The 21,911-nt window shown below is 42.1% G+C and overlaps 3 protein-coding genes across 6 annotated transcripts; 2 read left to right on the plus strand and 1 right to left on the minus strand.

The window, feature by feature from the left end:
• Positions 1-566: 566 nt before the first annotated feature.
• On the minus strand, positions 567-17,341 carry LOC114247010 (uncharacterized). 4 transcript variants are annotated; one of them, XM_089739227.1, is made up of 15 exons: positions 16,784-17,339; positions 15,504-16,146; positions 13,464-13,625; positions 12,421-12,563; positions 11,023-11,118; positions 10,003-10,129; positions 9,866-9,927; positions 9,166-9,284; positions 8,855-8,949; positions 8,123-8,195; positions 5,952-6,081; positions 5,181-5,304; positions 3,712-3,843; positions 1,564-1,740; positions 567-1,091 (listed from the first exon to the last, which is right to left on the minus strand). In XM_089739227.1, exons 1-15 carry the CDS (start codon positions 17,237-17,239, stop codon positions 922-924), a joined length of 2,709 nt encoding a protein of 902 aa, XP_089595353.1. In that variant the 5' UTR covers positions 17,240-17,339; the 3' UTR covers positions 567-921. The 4 variants fall into 4 exon arrangements, with proteins under 4 accessions (XP_089595353.1, XP_089595352.1, XP_089595354.1 ...); XM_089739226.1 differs by having other exon boundaries at positions 12,391-12,563; XM_089739228.1 differs by lacking the exon at positions 3,712-3,843 and having other exon boundaries at positions 12,391-12,563; positions 16,784-17,341.
• A 1,409-nt stretch (positions 17,342-18,750) lies between these two features.
• Positions 18,751-21,523, plus strand: LOC114247011 (Ubiquitin-fold modifier 1). The gene is made up of 4 exons (XM_028179796.2): positions 18,751-18,876; positions 18,957-19,013; positions 20,534-20,664; positions 21,353-21,523. Coding segments are annotated over exons 1-4 (264 nt in total). The 5' UTR covers positions 18,751-18,874; the 3' UTR covers positions 21,427-21,523.
• Positions 18,793-20,155, plus strand: Ufm1 (Ubiquitin-fold modifier 1). The gene is made up of 3 exons (XM_028179795.2): positions 18,793-18,876; positions 18,957-19,013; positions 19,144-20,155. Exon 3 carries the CDS (start codon positions 19,187-19,189, stop codon positions 20,120-20,122), a length of 936 nt encoding a protein of 311 aa, XP_028035596.2. The 5' UTR covers positions 18,793-18,876; positions 18,957-19,013; positions 19,144-19,186; the 3' UTR covers positions 20,123-20,155.
• Positions 21,524-21,911: the final 388 nt, after the last annotated feature.

Consider the following 21,911-nt stretch of genomic DNA (forward strand, 5'->3'; position numbering starts at 1 on the left):
TCATTCAATGAACAGTTGCTTTTTTTTCAAAATTAAGTTTCTTGTCACATGCGTTCACGGACAGGTAGCGTATGAATTTATCGCCATTCACATCAATGGCAACAATTAGGCGAATAAAAAAACTCCGATGTCGACGAAAAAGCTGACGTTTATCTGTCAATGTCAAAATAACAAGCGTCACTACCGTGCTGTTTTTTTATGAAATGATCCAACGCAAATAAAACTTAAGTCGTGGATAATGACTTAGGTAATATTAAGACGGTCGGTTGTTTAAATGTAAAGCCTTCGTCAAACAGAACGCGTACTTAGCGCCCGTCAGAGCGCTAAACTAACGCCGCGCTATGACGCCGAGATGTGTTGTACTACTATGGTAACATACCGTCACACAGAGCCCCAGCGCTATAAACGCTATAGCGCGGCGTTAGTTTAGCGCTCTGACGCGCGCTAATTACGTGTTCTGTTTGACGAAGCCTTTCTACTCGTAGTCGGTCAGTTGGAACGAAACTGTCAGTTTACCCTGTCATTGTGAAAATCATTTGCTGAGAGTTTCAATAATTATTATTCAAAAGGTTTTATGACTTTTATTGCAATAAACTCAGTTCCACCGAATACGAATGATGACGGAACTGCCGCTCAGCCCTCCCTGGCGCCGTCAGACATAATAAAATAGATTTTATTTAATAACATCGCTAGTTACAATACATGATTAATAAATTACAGAGATCATTTTTTATTTTTTCCTTATATTTTTATTGAAGAAGAGCAGCGGACGTCACGCAGCACGCAGCTCGCACTCCCTGCCCCTCGCACACAGCCCGCACTCGCTACCCCTCGCACGCCCCGCACTCCCTGCTCCTCGCACGCCCCGCAGCGCCGCCCGCACGCGTCACGCTGCTCGCAGTGTAAGCGCGGCGGGCGCCGTCAGTTCGAGTCAAAAGAAGGATTCCGTATCGAGGCTGACTTCTTGAAGTGCAAAACGAACAGGTCCAGCATTCTGAACATGAGGTCACGATTCAATTCCTTGTGACTCAAACTGCTCACGTATAGCTTTATGGATGACTTCAGGGTCTCTTCGCCGAGGAGCTGCAGCACTGCGGACGAAGATGAAGCAATCAAAATTATTAAACGTTTAGGTTTAAAGAAAAATAACTGCTGCTGCGCAATAGAGATGTTTAGAATATATCTATTGCGCAGTAGAGGATGACAAGATGCAAATATGAGAATCGTCGATGTATAATAATTGTTTCATGCTTTTTTTTTTTTTTATCGCAAAGGTGGGTGGAGGAGCTCACAGCCCACCTAGTGTTAAGTGGTTACTGCAGCTATAGACATCTAACACGTAAATGTGCCACCCATCTTGAGAAATCAGTTCTAAGGTCTCAGTATAGTTACAACGGCTGCCCCACCCTTCAAACCGAAACGCATTATTGCTTCACGGCAGAAATAGGCAGGACGGTGGTACCTACCCGTGCGGACTCACAAGAGGTCCTACCACCAGTATAGAGCACCTGCAGCTGAGTCGCTCCCCTCGCCCCGATGTAGTCGAATACATAAATCTCTTACGTCCCGCGTTCTGCAACAGCACTTCACAAGTCTGCTCAGGGTCGAAGTTCCGCAGCTCTTTGGGTCTGGCCGACGTGTCCTCGGTCGAAGACAAACCCTCGAAGTAGAGGAAGATCTGCCGCTTCAGCCACGCGGTCAGCTCATCCAGCCACACCGTGATCATTGATTCGAAGATATCTGGAGACATGCATTTCGGGATTATGTTGGTTATGTAAAATTGCACTATCTATACTAATAACTAGTCAGGTCATAAGTATTGTCACACAGTAAAAACTTTTCCTTTAGAATGCTGGCCACAAAAAAGTTTATTGAATTCGAATTTCGAATTGTTCATGAAAATAAAAATGTATACTTTTAGAATTTTACTCATTTTTAAATATAGAGTGGACGCTTAAAGATGGCCGTGTTGCAGTTATTGCGTTGCATCGTTGCGGTTACGCGCCAATTCAAATTTTTAACATACTGAAAAATTTGAATATAACCAAAAGATTCGTTTATCGTACCATCAAACGAAACAATGAAGACTCTTGTGTAGATGACGGGTCAAGAAGTGGTCGCCCTCGGTCTGTTAGGACTCCAGCAGTGATAAAAGCTGTGAAGGCGCGAATTCAAAGAAATCCCAAACGTAAGCAGAAACTGTTGGCCCTTCAGATGGGGTTGAGCAGAACCACGGTGAAAAGGGTGTTAAATGAAGACTTAGGGCTTCGGGCATATCGAAGAAAAACAGGACATCGTTTGAATGCTCGTCTAATGGACCTGAGACTGAAGAGATGCCGCGCTTTGTTGAAGCGGTACGCGGGAAAAAAATATCGGGAAATTCTTTTTTCGGATGAAAAAAATTTTACCGTAGAAGAGAGCTACAACAAACAAAATGATAAGGTGTACGCACACAGTAGTGAAGAAGCGAGCAACCGTATTCCGCGTGTCCAACGAGGTCATTTTCCATCCTCGCTCATGGTATGGTTGGGAGTTTCTTATTGGGGCTTAACAGAGGTACATTTTTGTGAGAAAGGTGTAAACACGAATGCAGTTGTGTATCAAAATACAGTCCTGACGAACCTTGTGGAACCTGTTTCTCATACCATGTTCAATAACAGGCACTGGGTATTCCAACAAGATTCGGCGCCAGCTCATAGAGCGAAGAGCACACAAGACTGGCTGGCGGCGTGTGAAATCGACTTCATCCGGCACGAAGACTGGCCCTCCTCCAGTCCAGATTTAAATCCGTTAGATTACAAGATATGGCAACACTTGGAGGAAAAAGCGTGCTCAAAGCCTCATCCCAATTTGGAGTCACTCAAGACATCCTTGATTAAGGCAGCCGCCGATATTGACATGGACCTCGTTCGTGCTGCGATAGACGACTGGCCGCGCAGATTGAAGGCCTGTATTCAAAATCACGGAGGTCATTTTGAATAAACTTTAGTGTCATAAGAATCTATGTTTTGTTAAGTTCATTTTGGTATATGAATGGTTACATAATGAATAAACTTGTTTCAATTATTTTACATTAAACATGTGACAAAATTTATGACCTGACTAGGTATATAAATCTACAGTGGTTTTTTGTGGGGGCGTTCATGTTGAGAATCTTTGTGGGGGTGAGAAATAATAATGTTAATTTTAAATGCCCAGCGAAGCGGACGGGTACAACTAGTTGGGAGATAATTCCAAAATTTATTGAATAACTGTGCATTGGTACTGTGCAGCACGACGTTGACTATTCCACCTAGTCGGGATTAGTTAAGGTTAAGAAGGATTAAGGATAAGACGTCTGGTACATTCGTATCTAGCGATGCAACGGTGTTCGAATCCCGGAGGCGGGTTCCAATTTTTCTAATGAAAAATGTACCTAATCTTCACAATTGACTTCCACGGTGAAGGAATAACATCGTGTAATAAAAATCAAATCCGCAAAATTATAATTTGCGTAATTACTGGTGGTAGGACCTGTTGTGAGTCCGCACGGGTAAGTACTACCGCCCTGCCTATTCCTGCCGTGAAGCAGTAATGCGTTTCGGTTTGAAGGGCGGGGCGACCGTTGTAACTATACTGAGACCTTAAAACCCATCTCAAGGTAAAAAAAGAAAGATTGGCCTAACAAGAGGTCTCTCCACAAAGTAGCCCGGACTGGTTTTGGGACAGTACCGGCGGCCAGTACGGCGGCTAGGCGGCGCGCGAGGTGCGCGGGCGGGGAGGCGGGAGGGGCGGCGGGGCTCCCCGCGCCGGTCGCCGCGCTCGCCGCGCTCCACGCCGCGCCGCACTCAACACACCACTCCTCTGCGAACGTTCAACGCATCCAATATGTCGCGGTATGTCTGGTCACACGGGGTGTGGGGTATCATATCGAGGGAGTGACTGGTTATTTGGATTAAGCGACATTTCGCTTAATACGCGACATACCGTAGATTGAGGGGAATCGGGACCCTTTCCAAATCCAACACAAATTTTCAATGGTCTTTCTTAGTGTAATACCAAGAAAATTGAGGTTAAAATGGTTCCGGAAGCATAAATTTTAATATACGATGCGTTATTATACATAGTTCATTACAAAATATACATAAAAACTGAAAAAAAAGCTTAACCCGATTCACGTTGGCTTTGTGGTGAATCAGGTTACGTATGGGGATAATAGTTTTTTGATAGGGCCGGCACTATTTAGTTGTTAGGTAGGTAACTAGCTTTAGGTAATTAACTTTTCAATATCTTTAATGAGTTAAAAAACTTTGATGACTAAATTAAACTATTTAATATTCTTAAACACTAAATAAAAGGAATTTTCAGTTAAATCTAACAGCTCAACAAAAGTATTGTGACATCTCAGATTTGTCCCTATTCTAACTAGTCTCTATTCCCCCCAATCTACTGTATATCTTTGTAATCAAAGGTAAGTTTTATTTGATATTAGCATCAACAGTTCGATGTTTTTAATTGAACTTCAATTAAATTTGCTCTTTTGAAATAGCTGAAGAAGTTTTTTTTATTTTTTTCCAAACTTTAAACTTTATAAATTTCATCTATAAAGCTGCAAAAATCTCGCTTATACCAAAAATTCCTTACACTCGTTGATATATTGGTGTCTAACAACTATTTTGGTACTCGATGACGTCACCGACCCTCATCGACCATCGACAGCGCGGTGGAGGCAATGGCCACGCCCTTGGCTGCACATCTGTGTGTATATTAGTCTCTGGTTTCCATAATACAGGCAATACTGGTTTGGGACCAGATGAGGACACGTGCTAAGACCCCGTTTATTTGTTTTATAATTACACCCTAATCCATTAACGGTGCTTTTAGGTACCTCAAGCACCGGTTACCGTCTTCACCGAACCCGTCGCTTGAGACGAAGGGCTCGACGAGTAAATTAACCCTCAGACGCAACCCACTGAGTTTCTCGCCGGATCTTCTCAGTGGGTCGCGTTTCCGATCCGGTGGTAGATTCTGCGAAGCACTGCTTTTGCTAGAGCTAGTGTTAGCAGCACTCTCGGTTTCAGCCCCGTGCGCTCACCTACTAGCTCGGTGAATCTAGAACAGCCCCTACCAAAATAGGTACATTTTTTTTTCCAATTTGATTCAATGAAGTCGACAGTAAGTACAAATTTAATCTTACTCACCAAAGTCGTCGGGCACGAGTTGTTCCTGCTTGGCGACGGCGAGCTGCTCCAGCGAGTCCAGCGCCGCGTCCACGTGCGTGAAGGCTCTCCGCGCGCCCACCAGCCGCGCCACCGCGCCGCCCACCTACAGCCCGGGGGCGCCGTCACTCTTAGCTGGGGGGGTGGGGAGGGGGCGCCCGCTTCGACACATACGTCCCCCACTCTTCAGACCGGAACGCATCTTGGCCCCAGAAATAGGCAGAGCAATGGTACCAACCCGTGACCACATGATGGTCGGCGCCGCCACGCCGGACCCTCGCTCCACTTCGATAAAGCGGCACGACACGAGAACCCTCTCATCGTGGCCGACGGTAACTACATTCCCGATCCTGCGGTCAGAATGGAAAGCAGTTGACGTCGCCCCAAACACGTCATTTCGGATCCTCCCGGTCCACTAACGGTGCTTTTAGGTACCTCAAGCACCGGTCATCGTTCTCGTCGAGCCCGTCGCTTGCGACAAAGGGCTCGTCGAGTAAATTAACCCTCAGACACAGCCCACTCAGTTTCTCGCCGGATATTCTCAGTGAGTCGCGTTTCCGATCCGGTGGTAGATTCTGCGAAACACGGCTCTTGCCAGGGTTCGTGTTAGCAACGTCGTCAGGTTTGAGCCCCGTGAGCTCACCTACTAATTAAGGCTACGCTGATATAGCCTCTCAAGGCCATCAGCTTAGGTAGGAAAAAAAAAGCACCCTCGCAGCTGCAGTGCGTTCAGGTCGCGCCCTCAGTACTCACGCTGTTCTCCAGCGAGGTGCAGACGTAGACCCAGTCGTGTTGAGGTCGCATCGCGACAGGAGCCTCCCCCTCGGCCCCGACCGCCGTCTTTATAGAGTTGAACACTCCCGTCACCGTTCGTTGGAACAACCTACACCAGTTACGATTGATTGGAGGAGAAAGTGTAGTGAAAATTTGAAGCACGTCCATAACAAAATCAACGAAAACGAAATGAATTTCCTATCACCAATACACAAGTTCAAGGCATTATAGAGAAAGCAATATCTGCACAATGACGTCAATGTTCAAGTGTGCCATTGGCTGTGCGGTGTCAGTTTAGATTATCACCACCGTCATCCCTTCCCGTTAGTCGTGAGGCGACCGTGCGATTCCTTGGAGGATGGCAGTGCTGTGGAGTTATACCAGCGCGCTGTGACCACAGGGGTGAGCACCACCATCCTGCGGTCACGTGTTCCGTTCTCAAGGAGGGACAGCTGGACATGGTGCTATTCACGTAGATGGGCTTGGGAACCGCTTTGCATTGCATGAACCCTTAGCTCGTCCAAACGACCAGTAACCCAATGGTCAACTGACAACCATAAATAATACAGATATACATATATACAGGATGTCCCACAATGGGGTATATCCAGTCGAAACATAGCAGTACTATCAACAATGTAGATCTCGTTAGAAATGTCAAAAAATATCTAAAGTGTAGCTTTTTGAGTTCTGAGTACCCGCTTGATTAGATATGCCGTATTATCATCGCCTTTGCTGCGTTTTTAGACAACTTCCGACTTCCGAAAGCAATAGGAAGTTATTGGAATTTTTACAATATTTTTTACATTGCATTACATTTTTACAAAAAAAATAATGTTTTTCGGGCGCTGATTAAAGTGATTCAAGGTATCGAACATACGTTAACTCGACCTAAAAGATACAGATTGTTGATCACGTGCCATAGAGGGGTTAATAAAAGCGATACCACAGATATAGTACCAGTTTAGTGGAGGAAAACATATTCAGTACTAGATTCCTACGACTTGTATTAATACGATTACTTCTGGGTGGTACTGACTGGTGGTAGGACGACTTGTGAGTCCAAATGGGTAGGTACCACCACCCTGCCTATTTCTGCTGTGAAGCAGTAATGCGTTTCGGTTTGAAGGGTGGGGCAGCCGTTGTACTGTTAAAACTCAGACTTAGTACTCATTTCTCATGTTGGGTGCCGGCATTTAGGTCGTTGATGTCTATGGGCTATCCGATAACCACTTAACACCATGTGATCTGTGAGCTCGTGCATCCTTCTAAGCCATTAAAATATAAATAAATAATTTGCCTTATTTTCCACTACGACTCCTATTACGGTACCTTACGTAAAATACAATTGAATATGCAGTTTCGAAAAGGGCACATGTCGCATATTTTGTCAAATACGTTTTTTTCATATACAGGTTGTTTTGAGGCTTACCTACACCCATTTTATAATAATTCCAGTAATTTTCAATTGCAAATTAACACTAAAATATATCTCAAAAGTTAATATTTTAAATTTTACACTGCTTTAGAAAATAATCAGTTTTTTTTTTCATTGCCTGTACATTTTATATTTTCAGAGATGTGCCCTTTTCGAAATCGCATATTACATTGAAGGGTTGGCAGTATAATACTTTGTTCGTTATGTTCTGGTACTCATTATTCCAAAGATGTTACTTGGGAACATTTGTTGGAACGAAGTTCCTTATGGGACGATGCGGAGGGGTAACCTAACCGGGAAAAAACGTCCGTAACGTAAGATTTTTATTAGTAATGCACACAGTGTACGACTTAACTTTGTAATAAAGTACAAAAAATAACTTTTTTTTTCATTCATTAACCACGATCTCAGAGCCTTCGTTTGCGCAATACACTAACAACTCTTATGCAAACAGCCGTGAATGAAGTGTACCACAATAAGTTCGCACGTTACCGAATGACCGTGGGTTGTTGCGAAACCTCCAGTTTTATTTTCTTTATACCTCGAATAGAACTTAAAATTAATATTTTTTTAATAAGGAACTTCGTTCCTATCCGATGTCCCACGACACCACACATCTTTTTTCGTTCAAATCGATCAGTCTAACAGAACACTATCTACAGCTGTCGGCCTGACAGACCGCTTGTGGAGCACCCTGTATACAGCAACTCACTTGTCAAGTCTCTGCATGTTGTTAGAAGTCTGTCCCGGGGATGAGTTTCTGTCTAAATTCATGTCGTATTCATCTGAAACAAGACATCTCATCTGCCGCAGTGTGCAGGGGCCACGGGGTCACGTGGCGGCCGGCAGACTTGCTGGTGAAGACGATGCTGGTAAAACATAGATCCCCGAAGCGGACAGGGCACACGGACGCCGTCGTCAGACGTCTGCTTACATTCAAGACTAAAGCAAAGTCTATGACGTTCAGGGTACAAGCGCCCCCATCCCCTCCCCGCCCCTCCCCCGCCCATGCTTTATAAGCGAGAACATTCCTGAAGGTTTTTAATGGATCGGGAAGATCCGGGATGACGTGAAGGTTTCATCACGTCATCCCGGATCCTCCCGATCCATTAACGGTGCTTTTAGGTACCCCAAGCACCAGTTATCGTTCTCGTCGAACCCGTCGGTTGCGACGAAGGGCTCGACGAGTAAATTAACCCACAGATACAGCCCACTGAGTTTCTCGCGAGTGGGTCGCGTTTCCCATCCGGTGTTAGATTCTGCGAAACACAGCTTTTGCTAGGGTTCGTGTTAACAACGTCGTCAGGTTTGAGCCCGTGAGCTCACCTACTAGTTAAGGTTACGCTGAAATAACCTCTCAAGGCTATCAGCTTAGGTAGAAAAAAAAAGGTTTCATCAGTACAGCGCGTGGGCGACGGCTAGCGCGGTTTCGCTGGTGGCTTACCCGCAATGTTGGCGGCGTCCACCGGGCGCGAGGAGTGGTGCGCCTGCGTCCTCCCGCGGGTCTCCTCCGCGCCCTCCCACCACACTTCCTCCCCCCTGTACATGGAAATGACGAAATATGAGCTGGTTTATTTATCGTCAGCCGCGCGCCGCCGAAAGCTCGTTGGAGGCTGGGGGAGCTAGGTTGTTTAATATTAATTCTACCCTAAAAATCATTGCAAGTTTTTAAGTGAAAACCGGTTTAACGATGCACGCAATTATCGTTTAAATTACTTGAATGAGTGAGTGGTAGGTAATTAATTTATTTGTAACCTCTGAGTTTGTTCCCGCTGTTGGAGCAAACTCCTCAACTTAGCGATGCTGGTGGACAGGTCAGCCACCTCCTCGTACTGCGGCTCCGGGGAGTCGGGAGGCGGCCGGGGAAGGCTCGGCTGAAAAATGATAATTGAGGACTGGCTAAGCCAACACTAAGAAAACCTTTTTTTTTATTGCTTATATGGATGGACGAGCTCACAGCCCACCTGGTGTTAAATGGTTACTGGAGCCCATAGACATCTACAACGTAAATGCGCCACCCACCTTGAGATACAAGTTCTAAGGTCTCAGTATAGTTACAACGGCTGCCTCACCCTTCAAACCGAAACGCATTACTGCTTCACGGCAGAAACATGCGGGGTGGTGGTACCTACCCGTGCGGACTCACAAGAGGTCCTACCACCAATTAAATTTAATATAAATCGACGCTTGAAAGGCAAACGTGACTAAGCGACAATAACTGCTTTGTAGATAAATGATAAGCAATAACCATATTCGAGGCGCAAAAAAAAAATTATTTTTAGTCCTATTAAAATCATTTCCATCCTACAGCTACTAGCTAGATTCTACTACAGCTAGATTCGTCAAAATATTTTTTTTTTCCAGGTATTTCAACTTTAAGTTACTCTACTGTAAAGTTCACGCATTGTCGCTTAGTCACGTTTGCCTTTCAAGCGTCGAAATGTTAAATACTAACCATACTGTCTTGTGACGTCACTCTGTGTTGTTTCAACAGTACGGGCATTGAACTGTTGTCCTCTGAAATACAAGTAAACGACTCCATCAACACTCAGAATAATTAGGTGAACACAAAAGCATCCTTTATGAAATCACCTTTGTTCTGCGAAAATGGCGGGGCTTCTCTACACTCCGAAACGTCTCTGCTTTTGAAGTCAGCCGGAACTTTATCTCCAAGCTTCTCGGGACTCTGTTTAGATTTCTGATGGGATGGAGACTTGTCCTAAAGCAACAGCAGACTACAAGTATGAATGTGTATCACTTGTTGATCACATTATTCATTTTTGAAGTGAAACTTCTTTAGGCGCGTTGAGAGTAAAATTTTACTCGCGACAGATTCGTTACGGCTAGAGAGAAAAGAATTTAGGGTCGCTCTCCCTAAACTCTGAGTGAGAAAATAGACAGCGTCTCGCGAACCACACGGCCGTGGAGAGAGGGAAAAGACAAAGCGAACTGGGTCGTTTCTCTTATACACAGCATTCTCTATTACAAGAGGAATGTGATTTAGGGATGAAAGATGAAGAAAATCACAATACCACACACCACAAAAGAAGTTTCACTTCTTTCACGTGCACCAAGTTGCACGCGCACCATTTTTTGTTTTTATATCCCTCTTCGCTTATGCTGCAACTACTGGCGTGAAGTTTTTTTTTGTTCCTTAGATGGGTGGACGAGCTCACAGCCCACCTGCGTGTTAAGTGGTTACTAGAGCCCATATACATCTACAATGTAAATGCGCCACCCACCTTGAGATATAAGTTCTAAGGACTCAAGTATAGTTACAACGGCTGCCCTACCCTTCAAACCGAAACGCATTACTGCTTCACGGCAGAAACAGACAGGGTGGTAGTACCTACCCGCGCGGACTCACAACAGGTCCTACCACCAGTAATTACGCAAATTATAATTTTGCGGGTTTCATTTTTATTACACGATGTTATTCCTTCACCGTGTAAGTCAATCGTGAACATTTGATGAGTACGTATTTCATTACAAAAATTGGTACACGCCTGAGATTCGAACACCGGTGCATCGCTTCAACACGAATGCACCGGACGTCTTATCCTTTAGGCCACGACGACTTCAAAAGTTTAGTACAGAGGCGGTTTCTTTTACCTGCGAGTCATCACTAAGTCCAGTAAAGCGGAGTCCCTTCTTCAGACCTGCTATCCCGAAGTCCAGTAGCCCTTCCATCATCCCTGCCGCTTCATCCTGGTACACAACGACCTCACGAGCTAAGTGGTTATGGTAAGTGTTCCCTTCAATGGGTAACATTTGTAATGCTCTCGTTCAAAGATTTTACTCTAAGGAAACCTTAGTAATAATTCTCATGTCGTTTGAGATTTAAGGATATTTGGTAATAAAGTGTTTTTCTCTCGTCGTATGAGATTTGACAGTAACCAGCCTATTCCACATTCTAGTCAGTCTCTCGTTACGCGCACCCTGATGTCTGATGTCTAGTTGTCAAGAGGACTCGCTGAACTTGACTCCGGCATCTTACCCAAAGGAATGAATCAGTTTCCTACTCTAATTATTTTAGTTTCAGAATAAGCTTCGTAGATTGCTTTGAACATGCGCTTCCCATTAACCCGTTGAGTGCCATGTAGGCAGGTCAGAGGTGACGTAGCGCAGTGAAGTAATTATGTCGATTTCTGTTACTAAATCACCTGGATTACCCAACTTTGCCTTCTTTTATTTTTAATGCATCTTTTAGACTTTTAGCTCTCTTAGAAATAGACTCATTCTTAGTATTCTCGGATTTCTTTCCTAGAATGTAATTCTTCTATATCGTTCCCTCACTGCTGAGGATCTCGGCCACATGTGACGTTCCTCCATATAATGTACTCGACATTCCGAAGCCTTAGTAAGAAGATCGAAGAGAGGAATCGACATAATTATTTGAGTGCGCCGCGTAGGGCAACTTTGACCCGCGTGGCTGTCAAAGAGTTAATTTCTACTCAAACTAGACAGACAATAAGTAATACACAGTAATGGAGAACAAGTCGGAGTTCGCTAAACATGGATTCAGTGCGTCGACTTCACTCATAGCTACACATGAAGCACGGAGCCGACACGTCGCGGTCCGGTCACCACACGGACTCGTGCACAGAGATATCGCTACCTACATACATAATATATCCCTTCTATACAATATGGGTCCTCCATGGGACCTCAAAGTTATCGGTGTCAGGAATTGGAAGGAGAAACCCCTAAACACTACTGAACAGAGCAGTCTGGAGAGACATACTGGACCAGGCTAAGGCCCACGCTGTAAGGCCTGATGATACAATATGGGTGTTTATTAACCAAAGATTTAAAAAGGTGGTTGATAATTCGACTGTTTTTATTAATAACATTCTTATTATATGTACAGCTTTTTGGTTCATGTTAAAAATAAACATCCTTATTGTCGTGCCTTGACGACGGCCCCTGGAAACTAAATGGTGACATGCTAAAGCGGTACATAAACATGCAAACACATACTGAGCGCTTGTAGTCTAAGTTATCTCGGACCTGGAGATCACCGATCTTGGTCTTGGCCTGGCTGACGGTGCTCTGGATGTCTTTGAGCAAAGCGTCCGCCGACTTGGGGCTGTGCTCTTTTCTATCTTTCGGTGGAGTCGTACTTAATTCCACATCTATATTGTCTTCTTCCCCTATAGATTTATTCATTTATTTGGCATGTCTTCTTTTTTCGTAAGAGCATGTACGAGCCATTCTGATAGTGAATAGTCACCGGGACCACAGACATAACTACATTTATGCCATGACTTACAAGAGACTTTTTTTTACTGGTGGCAGGACCTCTTGTGAGTCCGCAAGGGAAGATACCACCACCATGCCTATTTCTGCCGTGAAGCAGTGATGCGTTTCGGTTTGAAGGGCGGGGCAGCCGTTGTAACTATACTAAGACCTTAGAACTCATATCTCAAGTTTTTCTCCACCTTACCCCACTAGGTAGGGTCGGTGCAGATAATTTTTCTCTTCCATTCTCTTCTATCAGCTGTCATCTCAACACTCACTCCTCTCTCTCTCATACCGTCATTCACACACTCCATCCATGTCTTCTTCAGTTGACCTCTTCCCCCTCTACCTTGCACTACCATTTCCATACATCTTCTAGTCACAGGCATCTTGTCTCTACGCATCACATGTCCATACCACGCAAACCGTTAGCTCTTTAATTTGTTAATTACCAGGGCTACTTTTGTTAGGACAAATTCTATTCTTCACTATGAATAAAACATTAAAAAGCTTCATATTGAGCACAATATTCCAAACATAATGTTGTTGTTGCTCTCAGTACTGACTAACAAAGATGTTCAAGAATGTAATTGTTAGTACAATATATGTTTATGTTGTGTGTGTGCATGTGTAGTGTATGTCATGTGGTAGTTTAATGTTTTCTACATATTTATTTTAATGTACCTATGTGTAATTGTATTATGATCTTAACTAGTTAAGATAGATCTCATTATTATTAATTGTTTTAATCCAAGAAAAAGTTTCAAGTATTGCTTATTAAACATATAATTTGACTAAATAGGCAAACATACCAAACCAGAGCGGCTGTGGTGAATTGGTCCTGGGCGGGTTAGGGCTACCGTCCTGTCCCCAGAGTCGGCTTAGTGTTATCTCCCCATCTAAACTAGCCAGCAAATCCTGACCAAGGCTGATACACTGCAAGTCCATGTCCGTCTCCCAGGTTTTGACACTGCCTGTAGAAGATGCACTTATTCACTCACAGCTCATTCAAGATACTAATTAAAACCCTCAGACACAGCCCACTGAGTTTCTCTCCAGATCTTCTCAGTGGGTCGCGTTTCCGATCCGGTGGTAGATTCTGCGAAGCACGGCTCTTGCTAGGGTTCGTGTTAGCAACGTCGTCAGGTTCGAGCCCTGTGAGCCCACCCAATGTGAGTTAAGGCTGAAATAGCCTCTCAAGGTCCCCTGGGACCTGGAAGCGGAGGCGCTCGCTGCGGATTATGCGTGGCGATGCGATCTCCGCTCCAGGGGGGAGCCGCGTCCCGGCGCGGCGGAAGTTCGAGCGCGGAAGCTTCAATCTCGGCGTACCGTGCTCGAGGCGTGGTCTCGGTGCCTGGCGGACCCCGCCTACGGGCGACGGACCGTCGAGGCGATCCGCCCGGTCCTCTCGGACTGGGTGAATCGCGACCGAGGACGTCTCACCTTCCGAGCGACGCAGGTGCTCACGGGACACGGCTGTTTCGGTCGCTACCTGCACCTCGTTGCCCGGAGGGAGCCGACGCCGAAGTGCCACCACTGCAGTGGCTGCAACGAGGACACGGCGGAGCACACGCTCGCGTACTGCCCCGCTTTCGCGGAGCAGCGCCGCGTCCTCGTTGCAAAAATAGGACCGGACTTGTCGCTTCCGACCGTCGTGGCTACGATGCTCGGCAGCGATGAGTCCTGGCAGGCGATGCTCGACTTCTGCGAGTCCACCATCTCGCAGAAGGAGGCGGCGGAACGGGAGAGGGAGAACTCTTCCTCCCTCTCGGCGCCGTGCCGCCGCCGTCGAGCCGGGGGTCGGAGGAGGGCGTTTGTCCAGCTCCGGCCCCTATGAGGAGGCAGTCTCCTCCCGGTGATGGTCACGGGGCGACCTAAGGGGGTTGATACTGCGCCGCACGCTACCGTCACTCTAGCGCGCTGGCACCAGGAGGACGGGACGACGCGTCGGCGGCTGCGGGTTGCGATGCGGTCCGCATTTTCGTCGTCGCTGTCGTCCCTGAACATACTGTGGAAGAGCAACTCGGTCGGCGGTGTATCGCGTTCCGACCCGGCAGGCTGGTTCTGGCCCAGCGGGGTACCCGGAACACCAGCGGCATCGCCCGGGCGGCCTGGTAGGGCCGCCGTACCGCGGAGACTGACGTCGTTGGTCGTCGACTATCGCCTCGACGACCCGTCGGTCGGGCGTCCTCGGGGTGGCGCCGCGTGTCTGGTTGTAGTGTTGACCGCGGGAACCCCCCTACTCTGACCGGGTTTTGACCCCGGACGGAGATCGGACGCCGGGTGTAAGAGTGCAGGGGAGTCGTTTAGTGGGTGGGCCCCAAATTCCTTGGGCCCGCGGTCTGCTCTCAACACCTGCAGATCGTTGAGTCTCACATACAACGCGCGCCCCCTAGGCGCGGGGACCTCGTAGGAGGTTCGGCTCTCGGCCCGAAAAAAAAAAAAAAAAAAGATGCCACTCAAGGCTATCTATCAGCTTAGGTAGGAAAAAAAAATACTAATTAAAAAATTTAACAAATAATCACAAGTGCATTGTGATTGAAGGGAGAGTGGAACCTGTTGACATTGCTCTTTGGATATATGTAGAACGCTCATCAAGAGACTGATGATTAATGAAATTTTGTAATCAAATCAAATCAAAAAAAAATTATTCAACATAAATGAAAGTACATACTTGTTGAGCATCAAAAGAACTACTGCCAATTCATTTATCAATTAATATATTTATTTACACTTAACAAGAAGCAAAATCATGTATTGTACTGTGCAGTACGTCTGATGTCAGAAAGACCAAAAGGTCTTTAATGAAGATCAAGCAAAGTGACTCGTAACACTATATCTGTAGAACTTACCCTCTATAATCCTATCATATATTTTGACCTCATTCCTACCCTGTCGACCTCTTCGTTGCCTTAATATCGGAGAACATTTCAAATCAACTGGGTCACTGGTCAACTCCTCTTTCTTGTTTATAGTCTCGTCTTTCTTCTGTATTTGAACTGCTTTAAGTTCTTTCTTTTCTTCAGGTTTACATTCATCTTCAGTTTTCTTTTTTGTACATTCTGTATCCGACTCTTGTGTGGGCATGTTTTCCAAGATTGGCTCAGATTTTTCCGAAAGCACCACTTTATTCTCAACTTTTAAATAAGCAAGCAATTTATCATTCAACCAAATAGGATCTACTAGGGTGCTGTCAATGAAGCTATCAAGTTTCCTTGACAGTATACGAACAATGAGCTCTGAGTGGGGTGTGTCCCATAATTCCCATGGTACTAATTCTTTCATTATTAATCGTAGCAGGTTCGTACAATGATCAGTCTTAGTTAAGTTTTTCATTGGGTCAGAAACTGCATGCGCTTTTTTGTAGAAACTTTCTATAGATTCTGAAGGTGATTTTTCCAAGCGTTTCAATGCTTTTTTATATTCCTTGAGATGTAAAGCAAATATTGTACAGATGTCTATGAAAACATCCCTTGTTTCTATTTTATTGCAAACCTGTGAATGTATTTATTCAATTAGTTAGTATAATGAAGTGTGAGAAAAGATGTAGAGGTATGTTTCTTCTAGAACTCATAAGAGGGCAATTTCAAAGCTTGAATTCTAACAAACTACTAAACTAATATAAGCTTTTATGTGGAAGAGTGTCTTGTGAATCTCTATACTATACAATCCAGACTTAGACCTCATTTCGCAAGGTATGTGACTGCATTAGCATTGATGTGTCTATGGGCTCCTGTAACCAATTAACACTGTTAACATTAACATTAGATGGGCCGTGAGCATTATCTGGATTTAAAATAAATAAAGGCTGAAAGCAATAATTATTTGCTAGTGTGTTAGTGAAAAAAAAACACATCTAACAACAGACCCATCATATTTGAAACATCACAATTATTTGCATTTTCTTGTCCTTGTGCAGACTAGCAACTTTCATGAAATGAAAGTTCAGCTCCTAATCTAATCTAGTTAGTCTGTTATTTAAAACAATAGTATTTTTTTTATATCTCGTAACCGTGAGTCTCCGCAACTTGAAATTTTGCAAAAAGCTTTCTATTCCTGAGTACTATCTACAAAAAAATTGTGAACTTCCAAATCGACGGACCATAAAGGAAAGTTTAGCCCTTAAACTTACCAAAAAACTTTTCTGTATCATCTGATCTAACATCTGCTTGCAAGCAAATGGGAAGCTGATCTCCTGCGATATAAACGGAACGTACCAGGAAGAGACGAGCTTTTTCTCCAAAACTGTTGATATTATACTCAGTTCACTAGTATCATACTCTTTGAATGATTCTTTTACGCGACATTTCTCCAACTCAGGTAGGAATCGCCATAAACAATTTAAATAAGGATATTGGGTCTTGAAACGTTCCAAATCATATTTTAAAGGTCTATTCAGACTTAACAACCAACGTATAAACTTTATAGTAAGAAATAAAGAGGAGATAGCAAAAAAAGCGATATATAAAGCTAGCCAGACACTTCCTATCGGTGATATAGGTGTTAGGGCATGTAAAACAATACAAGCCACAATTCCAGTGGTTGAAACAAGGCTCACACTTTCAAATAAATTGCTCCTTAATAACATTTTCACATAATAAGGAGTACTTAATTAACTAGGGCAAAAAAGAATTATATCGTTTTTAAATTAGGTGGGTATTGTAGGTATCGTCAATCGATTGTTTTGCAATTAGGTATATAATCTATGGTCTTGCAAGCTCATTTTTTTAAGGGATTTTATGACCTGGTAAGTAAGGCTTTTAGGTCATGTCTTATTTTAATTTATATTCTTATTTTTATGAAAAATGATAATATGGAGTGAAATGAAATAAATGAAGATGATGAATTTGAGACATTAATCAACCGGTATGAAATTAAATCAAATGAGATGAGATGATATGGGATAAAAATATATAATAATAATAAAGCCTTTACTCAGACAAATACATTTTTTTTTTTTTTTACATATACAAGTGGTATTAATATTAATTAATTTTTTTTTTTTTTAGTAAGTTTTTTTTTTGCCTCTGTTATTATTAGTTATTGTCTGTTTGTCTATTATAGACATAGGCCTCCTCCAACTGCCTCTATAAGCTTCTATTTTCAGCTGTTCTGGTCCATGTGCTTCCCGCAACTGCCTTAATGTCGTCCACCCATCTCCTAAATGGTCTACCTCGGTTTCTTTTTCTGTCTCTCGGATACCAGTACATTATAGTTTTACACCATTTTTCCCGTCCTCTTATAGTGTGCCCCGTCCACTTCCATTTAAGTTTCCTTATTGTAACTGAGACATCTTTCTAATTAAATACGTACTTAACAAATATTCACGAAACAATTCCAAGATGAAGGACTAACATAGTGCAATATAAATCAATCTCGCAAAAATTATAATTTGCCTAAAACGGTGGTAGGGCATACTGTGAGCCTGCATGGATGTATCACCACCCTACCTATTTATATGTATATGGTGATATCAGAGCGAGACACCGTTTTATGCGAACTATCTGGTTTATCAATTTTTTGATCCTGTAGTAGTATTCAGAGCTTCAGAGGGCTTTTTGGCGGGAACGCTAAGAGTGAAGTTGTGTGTTTTGTTTTATTTTGTCTATTTCATGTTTCTTCAGGTTTAAATATGTAATGACCGTGGTTTATTAACTGTTTAGAATCTGTGAAAGTGGGAAAATGAAACAAAGCCGCTGGACGTAACTTCTCGGGATCCTCCAAAAAGTCCACTGATAAAATCTCAGTAAATGACCACCATTTTCCTAAGATTACATTTCATCCCAACATCTTATCTCATTTCATTTAATTTCATCCCAGTTGATTAATGTCTCAAATTAATCATCTTCGTTTCATTTCATTTCATTTTATTTCACCCCATATTATCACTTTTTATAAAAATAAAAATATAAATTAAAATAAGACATGACATAAAGGTAACCAAGTCATAAAATCCCTACAAAAAATGTAGGTAGACCATAGATTTTTTGGTACAATTTTTCCTTATCAGGAAAGGCAAGGGAATCTAAGCCCATACAGCCTTGTCTGTTCTACATAATAAACCACAGATTATATTATACTATTTTGACTGTGTGTAGTTGTGTACCATAGATTATATACTTAATATATTTGTACTACTGTGTACGTCACTTCAGTTTTGTAATTTGTAATAAATTGGGAAACTAAATTGAACATAATTTTTTAAATTTGTGTATAGTTTAAAATGTAAGCCTTTTTATAACACGCAAATAATTTATCTCAGTTGTAATCGGATTAATTTCAATTGACAATTTTGGTTATTTCAGGTCGAAAGTAACTTTCAAGATTACACTCACATCTGATCCGAAACTGCCGTTTAAAGTGTAAGCTTTAGTTTATTTGTCACGACAAGCACTCGAGTCTCGATGCAATGTAACTTCAACACAAATCCACTATGACACAAAATTAGCATTTTAACTAAAGGTTAAATTAAATCCACTTCATTGTCAACAGATGCTGAATTCATGGGTTATTGTTGAAGTTACATCGCTGCGAAATGGAAGAGACTGTACTGAGAGAGTTTTTCGACTTTTTTCAAGATTTCGTTAATCTCTGTCAGGCAGAAAATTGGCCCAACAACACAACAACTGACATAGAACTAAGAAATGCATTTAAAATAGCGCAACATATAGAGAAATGTTTGGAAAAACTTCAAAAAAGAAACCTGTTAAATGAATTTCTCTCAACATTGTATAATTATGATGATAAATCATGTTACGTTTTAAAAAATTGCTTTGCAGACTCTACAACAGCTGTATTAAAAAAAATTATAATTTCCGATTGCTCTATCAATCAAATAGACATATCTCTTAACATTTACATAGAGATATTCAATGAAGACAAATTAGTGGAGTGTCTATCTGACATTATGCTAGAAACAGCATCAAAACGCACATTGCTAGACAACTTGCCGGCTCACATACCAAATTGTTTTTTACTAGAATTAAAAAGTCAAATTTTTTTGTACAATCTTTCCACAACCAAAGATTCGAAAATGTTTTTAGAACAATTATTAACAAACTGCAACAATAGTCTAATGGAAATTTTAGTTGTAAGTTTATTAAGTGATAACCACAAACATGATAAAGAAATTGTTTGGATCAATGAAGCATTTATAAATGTTATGCTTCTGAAAAACCAAAGTTGCAAAAGTTTCTGGAAAAGCCTTTTTAATGTTGATGAAAAGTATTTTATTCAGTTATGCATCTCATATACTGATTTGTTTAAGTGCATGGTTGAAACATTAATAGATATTGCCAAATTGTTAAAAAACAATATGTCTCTGGAATATTTTTATTTAGATTTACCACGTTCAGAATTAAGTGATATAATCAAGAGAATTATGAATAATGATATTTTGAAAGAACAATTTTTGTCTATTATGAATGAAAATAATTTAGATGTAGGATATTGGGACAGTATTGGGTGTTAATTTTTTATTATTTCATTATATTATATCAATCCACATGTCATCTTTTTTATATGCCTGCATGAGATTGATTGTTAGTAGTTTAGATTATCTAAATTCAATATCCCTAAACCACAACAAACATAATAAGAAGTTAGTTACGCATTACCATTGCGTGTACTATGTTGTTCCTGAATTAAAAGCTTCAGCACATGATTAACATGTCAGTTCAATGATGTGTATATATATTTTTTACACCTGTGCTGATTTTTTATTAAAAGGAGTCTTAAGTTTTTCTACTAATACGATACAGAGTTAAAATCATTATCATGTGAGAATTTCTCTACTAAAACTAAGATATGTATAATTCTATTAATTGCTCATCAAAATACCAAGAAAAGTACAAGACTGGTTTTCTCTATTCTTCTAAACTAGACTTAGTGTGCCGGAAGCGACTCCATTCACTGCAGTGTTGAAGTTTGCAGCTGAAGAATTCAGGGTGGACCCGGCCACCAGTGCTATTATTACTGATGACGGTATCGGCATAAATCCTCAGCAGACAGCCGGTGAGTTATATGCACCACACTATTTCTATTATATCAGTAGAATATTTAATAACTTAAAACAAACAGAAAAAAATAAGTACCCAATGGAATTATTTTAAATATGACATTCGAAATAACCACTTTCATAGTGTAGTGTGCTGTGGTTAGATATTATATGGTGATGTGGATTGAATGAAAGAATTAACATAATCATCAATTGATGATAGTTTGTGCTTGTACTAGAACACATTACACTAATAACTCCTCTAGTGTTCTTTTTACCCTACTTATTTGCTGGCCCTACTTATTTCAGCTAGGGTGAGATAACAGGCTCAACCTGAGAGAATTTGCTAACAAATCTAGCCCTATCATAAGTAGGCAGCTGCAGAAATAAACAGGGTGTAGGGAAATGATATCCCGCCCCGTTTAGCGGCTTACCATGCATTTATAGTAATGAGCAACATACGTTAGTCAGTCAGTGGTTTACGTGCAGCGATCCACCGCGGTCGATGACGCAAATAAACATGTAATTATCGTAGTGTTTTATTGACCGCTCCGATGAGGTTTATGGAGGACAACACGCAACAAACAACCAACGCACACGCCTCCTCCTCCTTCATCTCCCAGTAAACCTCACAAATGGTAATAGCCGTGCAAACCCACAAGACTATCACCAGTATTAATGTTTTCATATTTTTTTTTTTTTCAGGTAATGTATTCCTGAAGCACGGTTCAGAATTAAGATTGATTCCAAGGGACCGCGTCGGCTTCTCTCTCATTTAAGTACATAAATATGTTAAATCATTCCGTTATATTAAGCAGAATAATTTGTATATATTTTATAAGTATTGTTTTGATGTAATTAAATGTTTTTTTTCTACTTTGTTTGTTTACATCCAATCCGTCAGTCGATTGATGGACTCCATAGGAAATATTGTTTAGAGATTGACCAGCTTTGAAGAGAAATGCAGCCTGTTGTTAATAAGATCTACATGTAAATTCCTTGTATAATTTAAAAATTTTTAAAGTGGCTAGACCAAATGTCATACTACATTTTATTTTTATTTTTTATTGCTTAGATGGATGGACGAGCTCACAGCCCACCTGGTGTTAAGTGGTTACTGGAGCTCATAGACATCTACAACGTAAATGCGCCACCCACCTCGAGATATAAGTTCTAAGGTCTCAGTATAGTTAGTATAGCCTGCGGGATTCGAACATCGGTGCATCGCTACATACGAATGCACCGGACGTTTTTTTTTTTTTTT

The sequence above is a fragment of the Bombyx mandarina genome, chromosome A1, assembly GCF_030267445.1.
Source record: "Bombyx mandarina strain Sakado chromosome A1, ASM3026744v2".
NCBI classification, from domain to species: Eukaryota; Metazoa; Arthropoda; class Insecta; order Lepidoptera; family Bombycidae; genus Bombyx; species Bombyx mandarina.

What these genes read in the sequence shown, in the direction of transcription:
- LOC114247010 (XM_089739226.1), bottom strand. Translation starts at nt 17,239, where the DNA reads ATGTTATTAAGGAGCAATTTATTTGAAAGTGTGAGCCTTGTTTCAACC. An exon ending in ACCACAGCCGCTCTGGTTTG is followed by an intron (nt 12,564 to 13,463) that starts GTATGTTTGCCT and finishes ATAAATCTATAG; the next exon opens with GGGAAGAAGACAATATAGAT. An exon ending in GGACGCCGCCAACATTGCGG is followed by an intron (nt 8,196 to 8,854) that starts GTAAGCCACCAG and finishes GTCTTGTTTCAG; the next exon opens with ATGAATACGACATGAATTTA.
- LOC114247011 (XM_028179796.2), top strand. An exon ending in CCGAAACTGCCGTTTAAAGT is followed by an intron (nt 19,014 to 20,533) that starts GTAAGCTTTAGT and finishes CTTCTAAACTAG; the next exon opens with ACTTAGTGTGCCGGAAGCGA. An exon ending in AAATCCTCAGCAGACAGCCG is followed by an intron (nt 20,665 to 21,352) that starts GTGAGTTATATG and finishes TTTTTTTTTCAG; the next exon opens with GTAATGTATTCCTGAAGCAC.
- Ufm1 (XM_028179795.2), top strand. Translation starts at nt 19,187, where the DNA reads ATGGAAGAGACTGTACTGAGAGAGTTTTTCGACTTTTTTCAAGATTTC.